General features: G+C 43.9%; 1 protein-coding gene across 1 annotated transcript in view; it reads right to left on the bottom strand.

Moving 5' to 3' along the window:
- Nucleotides 1-505: 505 nt before the first annotated feature.
- LOC138802794 (bile salt-activated lipase-like) overlaps nt 506-20,906 on the bottom strand; it is a 39,009-nt gene continuing 18,608 nt past the window's right edge. Inside the window, exons 8-11 of the mRNA XM_069986460.1 lie at nt 3,737-3,923; nt 3,390-3,593; nt 1,697-1,894; nt 506-800 (exon numbers count right to left, since the gene is read on the bottom strand). Of these exons, the coding sequence (XP_069842561.1) occupies nt 626-800; nt 1,697-1,894; nt 3,390-3,593; nt 3,737-3,923 (764 nt within the window). The 3' untranslated portion in view covers nt 506-625. The remainder of the gene's footprint in view (nt 801-1,696; nt 1,895-3,389; nt 3,594-3,736; nt 3,924-20,906) is intronic.

Below are 20,906 nucleotides of genomic sequence, written 5' to 3'. Positions count from 1 at the left end.
AATAAAAACAAAGGCCTGGGGCGGGGCTATGTATCACATGATCAGTTAGATACCCCCAGTGCATTGTATTCTGTAACAACCAATCAGAGTTCAGGGTTCCAAATTGGTAAATGAAAGCTAAAATCTGATTGGACATTACTGGAAATGTTCACCTCATTACCAGCACCAGGAGGCTGGCTATACAGGCAATTACCCAGAATTCCTAGAGGAATTCTTCTCACTTAGGGTCCTATTACACGGAGCGATAATCTGCTGAATCGGGATGATTATCGCTCCGTGTAATAAAGACAACGATCAGTCAAAGCAGCGATCATCGGCTGAGATTTGTCTTAGCTCCAACTTAGTAATAACAATATATAAAAAAATCCAATATAAACTGACATCGCAGCACAGCTGAAAAGCGAGGGAAGCTCTGTCACCCGTTGTGCTGACACCCAGTGGCCAATATAAGAACTGCAATATTAAATATTCAATGATGTAGGAGGAAACACAAAACACCTGGGAAGATAGTGAAATCTGCATTTTATTCAGGATCGGAGCCATATACAGCACAGGAGCAGCGACATCTCTGAGGGGGGTCTAGTACACCCCCGCCCCTGTAATGCTCCCAACCACTGGTCTCTGCTTATACACTGGGAAGATTGCGGTAGGTGGTGACCCAAAAGTTGACATAGGGAGAACGCAGACTCTGCTTCATGGAGTTATATGTGATCTTGTGGGTGATTTCCAGGTACTGTCCATAATGAGTGTTGTAGACTAACCAGGGGGTCGGCACCTTAGAGTTCCCCGAGTTTGGATCTCTGTGCGGAAGAAGCCAAAAGAGAAGAGTGAAAACCTGTAAGATTAAAGGTGAAATCCTAAAGGCTGCAGGTGATCCCATAGGGCATATAATAGTGCTGGAGCGTAATAAGAGGAGCGGCTGATATCAGTCACACATGATGTAATAGGAGGTTATATCAGTACTGGAGCGTTATAAGGAGCGGCTGATATCAGTCACACATGATGTAATAGGAGGTAATATCAGTACTGGAGCATTATAAGAGAAGCGGCTGATATCAGTCACATATGATGTAATGTCTGGAGGTTATATCAGTGCTGGAGCGTAATAAGAGGAGCGGCTGATATCAGTCACATATGATGTAATAGGAGGTTATATCAGTACTGGAGCGTTATAAGGAGCGGCTGATATCAGTCACATATGATGTAATAGGAGGTTATATCAGTACTGGAGCGTTATAAGAGGAGCGGCTGATATCAGTCACATATGATGGAATAGGAGGTTATATCAGTACTGGAGCGTTATAAGAGGAGCGGCTGATATCAGTCACATATGATGTAATAGGAGGATATACCAGTGCTGGAGCGTTATAAGAGGAGCGGCTGATATCAGTCACATATGATGGAATAGGAGGTTATATCAGTACTGGAGCGTTATAAGAGGAGCGGCTGATATCAGTCACATATGATGTAATAGGAGGATATACCAGTGCTGGAGCGTTATAAGAGGAGCGGCTGATATCAGTCACATATGATGTAATAAGAGGTTATATCAGTACTGGAGCGTTATAAGAGGAGCGGCTGATATCAGTCACATATGATGTAATAGGAGGTTATATCAGTACTGGAGCGTTATAAGAGGAGCGGCTGATATCAGTCACATATTATGTAATGTCTCACACACTGTTCATTCTCTTACCCGGTAGCAGCAAAGTTGGTCCAGTATGCTATCATGGCCTCAGCGACGTCCCTGTCTCTGGGTCTGTAGGCCAACTTATTCACGAAGGGTTTCCCGAACATGTACTGGAGGTCATCTGCATGATCAGCGCCCACCCAGCTGGGATACACAGGCATGCGGGTGGGATGAGAGAACAGGTAGCTGTAGGTCTTGGCGTTCCTAGGAACAGAAACAAAAACATTGTATGATACAGTATTATATCCAAACTAATTCCTATATATAGTGATACACATCACTCTGGTATAACCTGGGTATATACTGTATATAATTATATATGTACAGCTGGTATAACCTGGGGATCTCCTGTATATAATTATATATGTACAGCTGGTATAACCTGGGGATGTCCTGTATATAATTATATATGTACAGCTGGTATAACCTGGGTATATACTGTATATAATTATATATGTACAGCTGGTATAACCTGGGTATATACTGTATATAATTATATATGTACAGCTGGTATAACCTGGGTATATACTGTATATAATTATATATGTACAGCTGGTATAACCTGGGGATCTCCTGTATATAATTATATATGTACAACTGGTATAACCTGGGTATATACTGTATATAATTATAGATGTATAGCTGATATAACCTGGGCATATACTGTATATAATTATATATGTACAGCTGGTATAACCTGGGCATATACTGTATATAATTGTATATGTACAGCTGCTATAACCTGGGCATATACTGTATATAATTATATATGTACAGCTGGTATAACCTAGGCATATACTGTATATAATTATATATGTACAGCTGGAATAACCTGGGTATATACTGTATATAATTATATATGTACAGCTGGTATAACCTGGGCATATACTGTATATAATTGTATATGTACAGCTGCTATAACCTGGGTATATACTGTATATAATTATATATGTACAGCTGGTATAACCTGGGCATATACTGTATATAATTATATATGTACAGCTGGTATAACCTGGGCATATACTGTATATAATTATATATGTACAGCTGGTATAACCTGGGTATATACTGTATATAATTATATATGTACAGCTGGTATAACCTGGGCATATACTGTATATAATTGTATATGTACAGCTGCTATAACCTGGGTATATACTGTATATAATGATATATGTACAGCTGGTATAACCTGGGCATATACTGTATATAATTATATATGTACAGCTGGTATAACCTGGGTATATACTGTATATAATTATATATGTACAGCTGGTATAACCTCGGTATATACTGTATATAATTATATATGTACCGCTGGTATAACCTGGGTATATACTGTATACAATTATAGATGTATAGCTGATATAACCTGGGTATATACTGTATATAATTATATATGTGCAGCTGGTATAACCTGGGTATATACTGTATATAATTATATATGTACAGCTGGTATAACCTGGGCATATACTGTATATAATTATATATGTACAGCTGGTATAACCTGGGCATATACTGTATATAATTATATATGTACAGCTGGTATAACCTGGGTATATATACTGTATATAATTATATATGTACAGCTGCTATAACCTGGGTATATACTGTATATAATTATAGATGTATAGCTGATATAACCTGGGTATATACTGTATATATATTATATTGTAGTATTATAGATGTAGATACGTACTTGGCATGCTGGTAGTGAAGTGCCAGGGCCTCTTGGGTGGGCACCAGGAAGATGTAGTCAGTCTCTATGTCGATCACGGTCTTCTTCACCATCTCCTGGTCGGGCTCGGCCCCCCAGCTCTCTGTATACAGGTTATAGGCGATGTCCAGGGCAGAGGCTCCCTTAGTAGCGGTCATACCCTGCACCAGCTTGTGGACCTCATCCCTATAGGAGAAGGAGAGGCGGCTGGGTATGACTGACTCACACACCACTGTATATACTATATACCCGCTCTTCTAAGGATCCATTATACTAATGTAAAGAGGGGGGGCTGTGATTTCTCTCCCTTCAGACCCCCAGACACTCACGCCGTCACCCTCTGGAGGGGTCTGTTAATATCCGGTACATCAACGCCGGCAAATAGATGTCCGTCCATGTTGTTGATTCCGGCCAGATAGTCCACATTAGCAGCGTTGTCAAATAGGTTCCTGGGCTCATCCGGAATGAAGTCTCCATCAATGACTGGGGAGAAGGCCAAGTAGTGAACCAGGGGGTCTGCAAGAAGGAAGAGGAAACATGGGGTCACTATCCTGCACCCCAAGTGTCACTATTCTGTACCCCGAGTGTCACTATCCTGCACCCCAAGTGTCACTATCCTGTACCCCAAGTGTCACTATCCTGCACCCCAAGTGTCACTATCCTGTACCCAGAGTGTCACTATCCTGTACCCCAAGTGTCACTATCCTGTACCCCAAGTGTCACTATCCTGTACCCCAAGTGTCACTATCCTGTCCCCCAAGTGTCACTATCCTGCACCCCAAGTGTCACTATCCTGCACCCCAAGTGTCACTATCCTGCACCCCAAGTGTCACTATCCTGTCCCCCAAGTGTCACTATCCTGTACCCCTAGTGTCACTATCCTGCACCCCAAGTGTCACTATCCTGTACCCCAAGTGTCACTATCCTGTACCCCAAGTGTCACTATCCTGTCCCCCAAGTGTCACTATCCTGTACCCCAAGTGTCACTATTCTGTACCCCGAGTGTCACTATCCTGCACCCCAAGTGTCACTATCCTGTACCCCGAGTATCAGCATCTTCTCACTGTCTAATATAGAGAACATGACACTACAGCCACAGCTGCCAACAACATGTACAGTATATCTGCAGGATGTATATACACTACTGCACAGAACAGGACACTGTATATACACTACTGCACAGAACAGGCCGCTGTATATACACTACTGCACAGAACAGAGCGCTGTATATACACTACTGCACAGAACAGGACACTGTATATACACTACTGCACAGAACAGGCCGCTGTATATACACTACTGCACAGAACAGAGCGCTGTATATACACTACTGCACAGAACAGGACACTGTATATACACTACTGCACAGAACAGGACACTGTATATACACTACTGCACAGAACAGAGCGCTGTATATACACTACTGCACAGAACAGAGCGCTGTATATATACTACTGCACAGAACAGGACACTGTATATACACTACTGCACAGAACAGGCCGCTGTATATACACTACTGCACAGAACAGAGCGCTGTATATACACTACTGCACAGAACAGGACACTGTATATACACTACTGCACAGAACAGAGCGCTGTATATACACTACTGCACAGAACAGGACACTGTATATACACTACTGCACAGAACAGGACACTGTATATACACTACTGCACAGAACAGAGCGCTGTATATACACTACTGCACAGAACAGGCCGCTGTATATACATTACTGCACAGAACAGAGCACTGTATATACACTACTGCACAGAACAGGACACTGTATATACACTACTGCACAGAACAGAGCGCTGTATATACACTACTGCACAGAACAGGCCGCTGTATATACACTACTGCACAGAACAGGACACTGTATATACACTACTGCACAGAACAGAGCGCTGTATATACACTACTGCACAGAACAGAGCGCTGTATATACACTACTGCACAGAACAGAGCGCTGTATATACACTACTGCACAGGACAGGACACTGTATATACACTACTGCACAGAACAGGACACTGTATATACACTACTGCACAGAACAGGCAGCTGAATATACACTACTGCACAGAACAGGACACTGTATATACACTACTGCACAGAACAGAGCGCTGTATATACACTACTGCACAGAACAGGACACTGTATATACACTACTGCACAGAACAGAGCGCTGTATATACACTACTGCACAGAACAGAGCACTGTATATACACTACTGCACAGAACAGGACACTGTATATACACTACTGCACAGAACAGAGCGCTGTATATACACTACTGCACAGAACAGGCCGCTGTATATACACTACTGCACAGAACAGGACACTGTATATACACTACTGCACAGAACAGAGCGCTGTATATACACTACTGCACAGAACAGAGCGCTGTATATACACTACTGCACAGAACAGAGCGCTGTATATACACTACTGCACAGGACAGGACACTGTATATACACTACTGCACAGAACAGGACACTGTATATACACTACTGCACAGAACAGAGCGCTGTATATACACTACTGCACAGAACAGAGCGCTGTATATACACTACTGCACAGAACAGGACACTGTATATACACTACTGCACAGAAGAGAGCGCTGTATATACACTACTGCACAGAAGAGAGCGCTGTATATACACTACTGCACAGAACAGAGCGCTGTATATACACTACTGCACAGAACAGAGCGCTGTATATACACTACTGCACAGAACAGAGCGCTGTATATACACTACTGCACAGAAGAGAGCGCTGTATATACACTACTGCACAGAACAGGCCGCTGTATATACACTACTGCACAGAACAGGACACTGTATATACACTACTGCACAGAACAGAGCGCTGTATATACACTACTGCACAGAACAGGCCGCTGTATATACACTACTGCACAGAACAGAGCGCTGTATATACACTACTGCACAGAACAGAGCGCTGTATATACACTACTGCACAGAACAGGACACTGTATATACACTACTGCACAGACCAGAGCGCTGTATATACACTACTGCACAGAACAGGACTCTGTATATACACTACTGCACAGGACAGGCCGCTGTATATACACTACTGCACAGAACAGGCAGCTGTATATACACTACTGCACAGAACAGGCCGCTGTATATACACTACTGCACAGAACAGGACACTGTATATACACTACTGCACAGAACAGGACACTGTATATACACTACTGCACAGAACAGGACGCTGTATATATACTACTGCACAGAACAGAGCGCTGTATATATACTACTGCACAGAACAGAGCGCTGTATATACACTACTGCACAGAACAGAGCGCTGTATATACACTACTGCACAGAACAGAGCGCTGTATATACACTTCTGCACAGAACAGAGCGCTGTATATACACTACTGCACAGAACAGAGCGCTGTATATACACTACTGCACAGAACAGGACACTGTATATACACTACTGCACAGAACAGGACGCTGTATATATACTACTGCACAGAACAGAGCGCTGTATATATACTACTGCACAGAACAGAGCGCTGTATATATACTACTGCACAGAACAGAGCGCTGTATATACACTACTGCACAGAACAGGACGCTGTATATATACTACTGCACAGAACAGAGCGCTGTATATATACTACTGCACAGAACAGAGCGCTGTATATACACTACTGCACAGAACAGAGCGCTGTATATACACTACTGCACAGAACAGAGCGCTGTATATACACTACTGCACAGAACAGAGCGCTGTATATACACTACTGCACAGAACAGGACACTGTATATACACTACTGCACAGAACAGAGCGCTGTATATACACTACTGCACAGGACAGGACACTGTATATACACTACTGCACAGAACAGAGCGCTGTATATACACTACTGCACAGAACAGGACACTGTATATACACTACTGCACAGAACAGGACACTGTATATACACTACTGCACAGAACAGAGCGCTGTATATACACTACTGCACAGGACAGGACACTGTATATACACTACTGCACAGACCAGAGCGCTGTATATACACTACTGCACAGAACAGGACACTGTATATACACTACTGCACAGAACAGGACACTGTATATACACTACTGCACAGAACAGAGCGCTGTATATACACTACTGCACAGAACAGAGCGCTGTATATACACTACTGCACAGAACAGGCCGCTGTATATACACTACTGCACAGAACAGGACACTGTATATACACTACTGCACAGAACAGGCAGCTGTATATACACTACTGCACAGAACAGGCAGCTGTATATACACTACTGCACAGAACAGAGCGCTGTATATACACTACTGCACAGACCAGAGCGCTGTATATATACTACTGCACAGAACAGAGCGCTGTATATACACTACTGCACAGAACAGAGCGCTGTATATACACTACTGCACAGAACAGAGCGCTGTATATACACTACTGCACAGAACAGAGCGCTGTATATACACTACTGCACAGAACAGGACACTGTATATACACTACTGCACAGAACAGAGCGCTGTATATACACTACTGCACAGAACAGAGCGCTGTATATACACTACTGCACAGAACAGAGCGCTGTATATACACTACTGCACAGAACAGGCCGCTGTATATACACTACTGCACAGAACAGGCCGCTGTATATACACTACTGCACAGAACAGGCCGCTGTATATACACTACTGCACAGACCAGAGCGCTGTATATACACTACTGCACAGAACAGAGCGCTGTATATACACTACTGCACAGAACAGGACACTGTATATACACTACTGCACAGAACAGAGCGCTGTATATACACTACTGCACAGAACAGGCCGCTGTATATACACTACTGCACAGAACAGGACACTGTATATACACTACTGCACAGAACAGGACACTGTATATACACTACTGCACAGAACAGGACACTGTATATACACTACTGCACAGAACAGAGCGCTGTATATACACTACTGCACAGAACAGGCCGCTGTATATACACTACTGCACAGAACAGAGCACTGTATATACACTACTGCACAGAACAGAGCGCTGCATATACACTACTGCACAGAACAGGCCGCTGTATATACACTACTGCACAGAACAGAGCGCTGTATATACACTACTGCACAGAACAGGACGCTGTATATACACTACTGCACAGAACAGGACACTGTATATACACTACTGCACAGAACAGACTGCTGTATATACACTACTGCACAGAACAGGACACTGTATATACACTACTGCACAGAACAGAGCGCTGTATATACACTACTGCACAGAACAGGACACTATATATACACTACTGCACAGAACAGACAGCTGTATATACACTACTGCACAGAACAGGCAGCTGTATATACACTACTGCACAGAACAGGACACTGTATATACACTACTGCACAGAACAGAGCGCTGTATATACATTACTGCACAGAACAGAGCGCTGTATATACACTACTGCACAGAACAGAGCGCTGTATATACACTACTGCACAGAACAGGACACTGTATATACACTACTGCACAGAACAGGACACTGTATATACACTACTGCACAGAACAGAGCGCTGTATATACACTACTGCACAGAACAGGACACTGTATATACACTACTGCACAGAACAGGACACTGTATATACACTACTGCACAGAACAGGACACTGTATATACACTACTGCACAGAACAGAGCGCTGTATATACACTACTGCACAGAACAGAGCGCTGTATATACATTACTGCACAGAACAGAGCGCTGTATATACACTACTGCACAGAACAGAGCGCTGTATATACACTACTGCACAGAACAGAGCGCTGTATATACACTACTGCACAGAACAGGACACTGTATATACACTACTGCACAGAACAGGACACTGTATATACACTACTGCACAGAACAGAGCGCTGTATATACACTACTGCACAGAACAGGACACTGTATATACACTACTGCACAGAACAGAGCGCTGTATATACACTACTGCACAGAACAGAGCGCTGTATATACACTACTGCACAGAACAGAGCGCTGTATATACACTACTGCACAGAACAGGCCGCTGTATATACACTACTGCACAGAACAGGCCGCTGTATATACACTACTGCACAGAACAGACCGCTGTATATACACTACTGCACAGACCAGAGCGCTGTATATACACTACTGCACAGACCAGAGCGCTGTATATACACTACTGCACAGAACAGGACACTGTATATACACTACTGCACAGAACAGGACACTGTATATACACTACTGCACAGAACAGGACACTGTATATACACTACTGCACAGAACAGAGCGCTGTATATACACTACTGCACAGAACAGGCCGCTGTATATACACTACTGCACAGAACAGGACACTGTATATACACTACTGCACAGAACAGAGCGCTGTATATACACTACTGCACAGAACAGGACACTGTATATACACTACTGCACAGACCAGAGCGCTGTATATACACTACTGCACAGACCAGAGCGCTGTATATACACTACTGCACAGAACAGGACACTGTATATACACTACTGCACAGAACAGGACACTGTATATACACTACTGCACAGAACAGGACACTGTATATACACTACTGCACAGAACAGGCCGCTGTATATACACTACTGCACAGAACAGGACGCTGTATATATACTACTGCACAGAACAGAGCGCTGTATATACACTACTGCACAGAACAGAGCGCTGTATATACACTACTGCACAGAACAGGACACTGTATAATACACTACTGCACAGAACAGGACACTGTATATACACTACTGCAAGAACAGAGCGCTGTATTACACTACTGCCACAGACCAGAGCGCTGTATATACACTACTGCACAGAACAGGACACGTATATACACTACATGCACAGAACAGGACACTGTATATACACTACTGCACAGAACAGGACACTGTATATACACTACTGCACAGACCAGAGCGCTGTATATACACTACTGCACAGAACAGGACACTGTATATACACTACTGCACAGAACAGGACACTGTATATACACTACTGCACAGAACAGGACTCTGTATATACACTACTGCACAGACCAGAGCGCTGTATATACACTACTGCACAGGACAGGACACTGTATATACACTACTGCACAGAACAGGCCGCTGTATATACACTACTGCACAGAACAGGCCGCTGTATATACACTACTGCACAGAACAGAGCGCTGTATATACACTACTGCACAGACCAGAGCGCTGTATATACACTACTGCACAGGACAGGACACTGTATATACACTACTGCACAGACCAGAGCGCTGTATATACACTACTGCACAGGACAGGACACTGTATATACACTACTGCACAGAACAGGCCGCTGTATATACACTACTGCACAGAACAGAGCGCTGTATATACACTACTGCACAGGACAGGACACTGTATATACACTACTGCACAGAACAGGACACTGTATATACACTACTGCACAGAACAGAGCGCTGTATATACACTACTGCACAGAACAGAGCGCTGTATATACACTACTGCACAGAACAGGACACTGTATATACACTACTGCACAGAACAGAGCACTGTATATACACTACTGCACAGACCAGAGCGCTGTATATACACTACTGCACAGGACAGGACACTGTATATACACTACTGCACAGAACAGGCCGCTGTATATACACTACTGCACAGAACAGAGCGCTGTATATACACTACTGCACAGAACAGAGCGCTGTATATACACTACTGCACAGAACAGAGCGCTGTATATACACTACTGCACAGAACAGGCCACTGTATATACACTACTGCACAGAACAGAGCGCTGTATATACACTACTGCACAGAACAGAGCGCTGTATATACACTACTGCACAGAACAGGACACTGTATATACACTACTGCACAGAACAGAGCGCTGTATATACACTACTGCACAGACCAGAGCGCTGTATATACACTACTGCACAGAACAGGCCGCTGTATATACACTACTGCACAGAACAGGACACTGTATATACACTACTGCACAGAACAGGACACTGTATATACACTACTGCACAGAACAGAGCGCTGTATATACACTACTGCACAGAACAGAGCGCTGTATATACACTACTGCACAGAACAGAGCGCTGTATATACACTACTGCACAGAACAGGACACTGTATATACACTACTGCACAGAACAGGACACTGTATATACACTACTGCACAGAACAGGACTCTGTATATACACTACTGCACAGAACAGGACACTGTATATACACTACTGCACAGAACAGACCGCTGTATATACACTACTGCACAGAACAGAGCGCTGTATATACACTACTGCACAGGACACTGTATATACACTACTGCACAGAACAGAGCGCTGTATATACACTACTGCACAGAACAGGACACTGTATATACACTACTGCACAGAACAGGACACTGTATATACACTACTGCACAGAACAGGCCGCTGTATATACACTACTGCACAGAACAGGACACTGTATATACACTACTGCACAGAACAGGCCGCTGTATATACACTACTGCACAGAACAGGACACTGTATATACACTACTGCACAGAACAGGACACTGTATATACACTACTGCACAGAACAGGCAGCTGTATATACACTACTGCACAGAACAGGACTCTGTATATACACTACTGCACAGAACAGGACACTGTATATACACTACTGCACAGGACAGGCCGCTGTATATACACTACTGCACAGAACAGAGCGCTGTATATACACTACTGCACAGAACAGGACACTGTATATACACTACTGCACAGAACAGAGCGCTGTATATACACTACTGCACAGAACAGAGCGCTGTATATACACTACTGCACAGAACAGGACACTTTATATACACTACTGCACAGAACAGGACACTGTATATACACTACTGCACAGAACAGGACGCTGTATATACACTACTGCACAGAACAGAGCGCTGTATATACACTACTGCACAGAACAGAGCGCTGTATATACACTACTGCACAGAACAGGACACTGTATATACACTACTGCACAGAACAGGACACTGTATATACACTACTGCACAGAACAGAGCGCTGTATATACACTACTGCACAGAACAGAGCGCTGTATATACACTACTGCACAGAACAGGACACTGTATATACACTACTGCACAGAACAGAGCGCTGTATATACACTACTGCACAGAACAGGACACTGTATATACACTACTGCACAGAACAGGCCGCTGTATATACACTACTGCACAGAACAGGACACTGTATATACACTACTGCACAGAACAGAGCGCTGTATATACACTACTGCACAGAACAGGCCGCTGTATATACACTACTGCACAGAACAGGCCGCTGTATATACACTACTGCACAGAACAGGACACTGTATATACACTACTGCACAGAACAGAGCGCTGTATATACACTACTGCACAGAACAGGACACTGTATATACACTACTGCACAGAACAGAGCGCTGTATATACACTACTGCACAGAACAGGACACTGTATATACACTACTGCACAGAACAGAGCGCTGTATATACACTACTGCACAGAACAGGACACTGTATATACACTACTGCACAGAACAGGACACTGTATATACACTACTGCACAGAACAGGACGCTGTATATACACTACTGCACAGAACAGAGCGCTGTATATACACTACTGCACAGAACAGGCCGCTGTATATACACTACTGCACAGAACAGAGCGCTGTATATACACTACTGCACAGAACAGAGCGCTGTATATACACTACTGCACAGAACAGGACACTGTATATATACTACTGCACAGAACAGAGCGCTGTATATACACTACTGCACAGAACAGAGCACTGTATATACACTACTGCACAGAACAGGACACTATATATACACTACTGCACAGAACAGGACACTGTATATACACTACTGCACAGAACAGAGCGCTGTATATACACTACTGCACAGAACAGAGCGCTGTATATACACTACTGCACAGAACAGGCCGCTGTATATACACTACTGCACAGAACAGGACACTGTATATACACTACTGCACAGAACAGAGCGCTGTATATACATTACTGCACAGAACAGAGCACTGTATATACACTACTGCACAGAACAGGACACTGTATATACACTACTGCACAGAACAGAGCGCTGTATATACACTACTGCACAGAACAGGCCGCTGTATATACACTACTGCACAGAACAGGACACTGTATATACACTACTGCACAGAACAGAGCGCTGTATATACACTACTGCACAGAACAGAGCGCTGTATATACACTACTGCACAGAACAGGCCGCTGTATATACACTACTGCACAGAACAGGACACTGTTTATACACTACTGCACAGAACAGGACACTGTATATACACTACTGCACAGAACAGGCCGCTGTATATACACTACTGCACAGAACAGGACACTGTATATACACTACTGCACAGAAGAGAGCGCTGTATATACACTACTGCACAGAAGAGAGCGCTGTATATACACTACTGCACAGAACAGAGCGCTGTATATACACTACTGCACAGAACAGGACACTGTATATACACTACTGCACAGAACAGAGCGCTGTATATACACTACTGCACAGAACAGAGCGCTGTATATACACTACTGCACAGAAGAGAGCGCTGTATATACACTACTGCACAGAACAGGCCGCTGTATATACACTACTGCACAGAACAGGACACTGTATATACACTACTGCACAGAACAGAGCGCTGTATATACACTACTGCACAGAACAGGCCGCTGTATATACACTACTGCACAGAACAGAGCGCTGTATATACACTACTGCACAGAACAGAGCGCTGTATATACACTACTGCACAGAACAGAGCGCTGTATATACACTACTGCACAGAACAGGCCGCTGTATATACACTACTGCACAGAACAGAGCGCTGTATATACACTACTGCACAGAACAGGACGCTGTATATATACTACTGCACAGAACAGAGCGCTGTATATATACTACTGCACAGAACAGAGCGCTGTATATACACTACTGCACAGAACAGAGCGCTGTATATACACTACTGCACAGAACAGAGCGCTGTATATACACTACTGCACAGAACAGAGCGCTGTATATACACTACTGCACAGAACAGAGCGCTGTATATACACTACTGCACAGAACAGGACACTGTATATACACTACTGCACAGAACAGGACGCTGTATATATACTACTGCACAGAACAGAGCGCTGTATATATACTACTGCACAGAACAGAGCGCTGTATATACACTACTGCACAGAACAGAGCGCTGTATATACACTACTGCACAGAACAGAGCGCTGTATATACACTACTGCACAGAACAGAGCGCTGTATATACACTACTGCACAGAACAGGCCGCTGTATATACACTACTGCACAGAACAGGCCGCTGTATATACACTACTGCACAGAACAGGCCGCTGTATATACACTACTGCACAGAACAGGCCGCTGTATATACACTACTGCACAGAACAGGCCGCTGTATATACACTACTGCACAGAACAGAGCGCTGTATATACACTACTGCACAGAACAGAGCGCTGTATATACACTACTGCACAGAACAGGACACTGTATATACACTACTGCACAGACCAGAGCGCTGTATATACACTACTGCACAGAACAGGACACTGTATATACACTACTGCACAGAACAGAGCGCTGTATATACACTACTGCACAGGACAGGACACTGTATATACACTACTGCACAGAACAGAGCGCTGTATATACACTACTGCACAGAACAGGACACTGTATATACACTACTGCACAGAACAGGACACTGTATATACACTACTGCACAGAACAGAGCGCTGTATATACACTACTGCACAGAACAGAGCGCTGTATATACACTACTGCACAGAACAGAGCGCTGTATATACACTACTGCACAGAAAAGAGCGCTGTATATACACTACTGCACAGACCAGGACACTGTATATACACTACTGCACAGACCAGAGCGCTGTATATACACTACTGCACAGAACAGAGCGCTGTATATACACTACTGCACAGAACAGAGCGCTGTATATACACTACTGCACAGAACAGGCCGCTGTATATACACTACTGCACAGAACAGGACACTGTATATACACTACTGCACAGAACAGGCAGCTGTATATACACTACTGCACAGAACAGGCAGCTGTATATACACTACTGCACAGAACAGAGCGCTGTATATACACTACTGCACAGAACAGAGCGCTGTATATACACTACTGCACAGAACAGGACACTGTATATACACTACTGCACAGAACAGGACACTGTATATACACTACTGCACAGAACAGGACACTGTATATACACTACTGCACAGAACAGGACACTGTATATACACTACTGCACAGAACAGAGCGCTGTATATACACTACTGCACAGAACAGAGCGCTGTATATACACTACTGCACAGAACAGAGCGCTGTATATACACTACTGCACAGAACAGGCCGCTGTATATACACTACTGCACAGAACAGGCCGCTGTATATACACTACTGCACAGAACAGGCCGCTGTATATACACTACTGCACAGACCAGAGCGCTGTATATACACTACTGCACAGAACAGAGCGCTGTATATACACTACTGCACAGAACAGGACACTGTATATACACTACTGCACAGAACAGAGCGCTGTATATACACTACTGCACAGAACAGGACACTGTATATACACTACTGCACAGAACAGGACACTGTATATACACTACTGCACAGAACAGGACACTGTATATACACTACTGCACAGAACAGGACACTGTATATACACTACTGCACAGAACAGAGCGCTGTATATACACTACTGCACAGAACAGGCCGCTGTATATACACTACTGCACAGAACAGAGCACTGTATATACACTACTGCACAGAACAGAGCGCTGCATATACACTACTGCACAGAACAGGCCGCTGTATATACACTACTGCACAGAACAGAGCGCTGTATATACACTACTGCACAGAACAGGACACTATATATACACTACTGCACAGAACAGACAGCTGTATATACACTACTGCACAGAACAGGACACTGTATATACACTACTGCACAGAACAGAGCGCTGTATATACATTACTGCACAGAACAGAGCGCTGTATATACACTACTGCACAGAACAGAGCGCTGTATATACACTACTGCACAGAACAGAGCGCTGTATATACACTACTGCACAGAACAGGACACTGTATATACACTACTGCACAGAACAGGACACTGTATATACACTACTGCACAGAACAGAGCGCTGTATATACACTACTGCACAGAACAGGACACTGTATATACACTACTGCACAGAACAGAGCGCTGTATATACACTACTGCACAGAACAGAGCGCTGTATATACACTACTGCACAGAACAGAGCGCTGTATATACACTACTGCACAGAACAGGCCGCTGTATATACACTACTGCACAGAACAGGCCGCTGTATATACACTACTGCACAGAACAGAGCGCTGTATATACACTACTGCACAGAACAGAGCGCTGTATATACACTACTGCACAGACCAGAGCGCTGTATATACACTACTGCACAGACCAGAGCGCTGTATATACACTACTGCACAGAACAGAGCGCTGTATATACACTACTGCACAGACCAGAGCGCTGTATATACACTACTGCACAGAACAGGACACTGTATATACACTACTGCACAGAACAGGACACTGTATATACACTACTGCACAGAACAGGACACTGTATATACACTACTGCACAGACCAGAGCGCTGTATATACACTACTGCACAGAACAGGACACTGTATATACACTACTGCACAGAACAGGACTCTGTATATACACTACTGCACAGACCAGAGCGCTGTATATACACTACTGCACAGGACAGGACACTGTATATACACTACTGCACAGAACAGAGCGCTGTATATACACTACTGCACAGACCAGAGCGCTGTATATACACTACTGCACAGGACAGGACACTGTATATACACTACTGCACAGAACAGGACTCTGTATATACACTACTGCACAGACCAGAGCGCTGTATATACACTACTGCACAGGACAGGACACTGTATATACACTACTGCACAGAACAGGCCGCTGTATATACACTACTGCACAGAACAGAGCGCTGTATATACACTACTGCACAGACCAGAGCGCTGTATATACACTACTGCACAGAACAGGACACTGTATATACACTACTGCACAGAACAGGACACTGTATATACACTACTGCACAGAACAGGCCGCTGTATATACACTACTGCACAGAACAGGACACTGTATATACACTACTGCACAGACCAGAGCGCTGTATATACACTACTGCACAGGACAGGACACTGTATATACACTACTGCACAGAACAGGACTCTGTATATACACTACTGCACAGACCAGAGCGCTGTATATACACTACTGCACAGGACAGGACACTGTATATACACTACTGCACAGAACAGGCCGCTGTATATACACTACTGCACAGAACAGAGCGCTGTATATACACTACTGCACAGACCAGAGCGCTGTATATACACTACTGCACAGGACAGGACACTGTATATACACTACTGCACAGAACAGGACACTGTATATACACTACTGCACAGAACAGGACACTGTATATACACTACTGCACAGAACAGAGCACTGTATATACACTACTGCACAGAACAGAGCACTGTATATACACTACTGCACAGACCAGAGCGCTGTATATACACTACTGCACAGGACAGGACACTGTATATACACTACTGCACAGAACAGGCCGCTGTATATACACTACTGCACAGAACAGAGCGCTGTATATACACTACTGCACAGAACAGAGCGCTGTATATACACTACTGCACAGAACAGAGCGCTGTATATACACTACTGCACAGAACAGGCCACTGTATATACACTGCTGCACAGAACAGAGCGCTGTATATACACTACTGCACAGAACAGAGCGCTGTATATACACTACTGCACAGAACAGGACACTGTATATACACTACTGCACAGAACAGGACACTGTATATACACTACTGCACAGAACAGAGCGCTGTATATACACTACTGCACAGAACAGGCCGCTGTATATACACTACTGCACAGAACAGAGCGCTGTATATACACTACTGCACAGAACAGAGCGCTGTATATACACTACTGCACAGAACAGAGCGCTGTATATACACTACTGCACAGAACAGGACACTGTATATACACTACTGCACAGACCAGAGCGCTGTATATACACTACTGCACAGAACAGGCCGCTGTATATACACTACTGCACAGAACAGAGCGCTGTATATACACTACTGCACAGAACAGAGCGCTGTATATACACTACTGCACAGGACACTGTATATACACTACTGCACAGAACAGAGCGCTGTATATACACTACTGCACAGAACAGGACACTGTATATACACTACTGCACAGAACAGGACACTGTATATACACTACTGCACAGAACAGGCCGCTGTATATACACTACTGCACAGAACAGGACACTGTATATACACTACTGCACAGAACAGGCCGCTGTATATACACTACTGCACAGAACAGGACACTGTATATACACTACTGCACAGAACAGGCAGCTGTATATACACTACTGCACAGAACAGGACTCTGTATATACACTACTGCACAGAACAGAGCGCTGTATATACACTACTGCACAGAACAGGACACTGTATATACACTACTGCACAGAACAGGACTCTGTATATACACTACTGCACAGAACAGAGCGCTGTATATACACTACTGCACAGAACAGAGCGCTGTATATACACTACTGCACAGAACAGGACACTGTATATACACTACTGCACAGAACAGAGCACTGTATATACACTACTGCACAGAACAGAGCACTGTATATACACTACTGCACAGACCAGAGCGCTGTATATACACTACTGCACAGGACAGGACACTGTATATACACTACTGCACAGAACAGGCCGCTGTATATACACTACTGCACAGAACAGAGCGCTGTATATACACTACTGCACAGAACAGAGCGCTGTATATACACTACTGCACAGAACAGAGCGCTGTATATACACTACTGCACAGAACAGGCCACTGTATATACACTACTGCACAGAACAGAGCGCTGTATATACACTACTGCACAGAACAGAGCGCTGTATATACACTACTGCACAGAACAGGACACTGTATATACACTACTGCACAGAACAGAGCGCTGTATATACACTACTGCACAGAACAGGCCGCTGTATATACACTACTGCACAGAACAGGACACTGTATATACACTACTGCACAGAACAGGACACTGTATATACACTACTGCACAGAACAGAGCGCTGTATATACACTACTGCACAGAACAGAGCGCTGTATATACACTACTGCACAGAACAGAGCGCTGTATATACACTACTGCACAGAACAGGACACTGTATATACACTACTGCACAGAACAGGACACTGTATATACACTACTGCACAGAACAGGACTCTGTATATACACTACTGCACAGAACAGGACACTGTATATACACTACTGCACAGAACAGAGCGCTGTATATACACTACTGCACAGAACAGGACACTGTATATACACTACTGCACAGAACAGACCGCTGTATATACACTACTGCACAGAACAGAGCGCTGTATATACACTACTGCACAGGACACTGTATATACACTACTGCACAGAACAGAGCGCTGTATATACACTACTGCACAGAACAGGACACTGTATATACACTACTGCACAGAAAAGGACACTGTATATACACTACTGCACAGAACAGGCCGCTGTATATACACTACTGCACAGAACAGGACACTGTATATACACTACTGCACAGAACAGGCCGCTGTATATACACTACTGCACAGAACAGGACACTGTATATACACTACTGCACAGAACAGGACACTGTATATACACTACTGCACAGAACAGGCAGCTGTATATACACTACTGCACAGAACAGGACTCTGTATATACACTACTGCACAGAACAGGACACTGTATATACACTACTGCACAGGACAGGCCGCTGTATATACACTACTGCACAGAACAGAGCGCTGTATATACACTACTGCACAGAACAGGACACTGTATATACACTACTGCACAGAACAGAGCGCTGTATATACACTACTGCACAGAACAGAGCGCTGTATATACACTACTGCACAGAACAGGACACTTTATATACACTACTGCACAGAACAGGACACTGTATATACACTACTGCACAGAACAGGACACTGTATATACACTACTGCACAGAACAGAGCGCTGTATATACACTACTGCACAGAACAGAGCGCTGTATATACACTACTGCACAGAACAGGACACTGTATATACACTACT

The sequence above is a fragment of the Dendropsophus ebraccatus genome, chromosome 10 (genome assembly GCF_027789765.1).
Source record: "Dendropsophus ebraccatus isolate aDenEbr1 chromosome 10, aDenEbr1.pat, whole genome shotgun sequence".
Lineage (NCBI taxonomy): Eukaryota > Metazoa > Chordata > Amphibia > Anura > Hylidae > Dendropsophus > Dendropsophus ebraccatus.
Note: the sequence above shows the minus strand (reverse complement) of the source record. Positions and strands in the feature narration are given on the sequence as shown.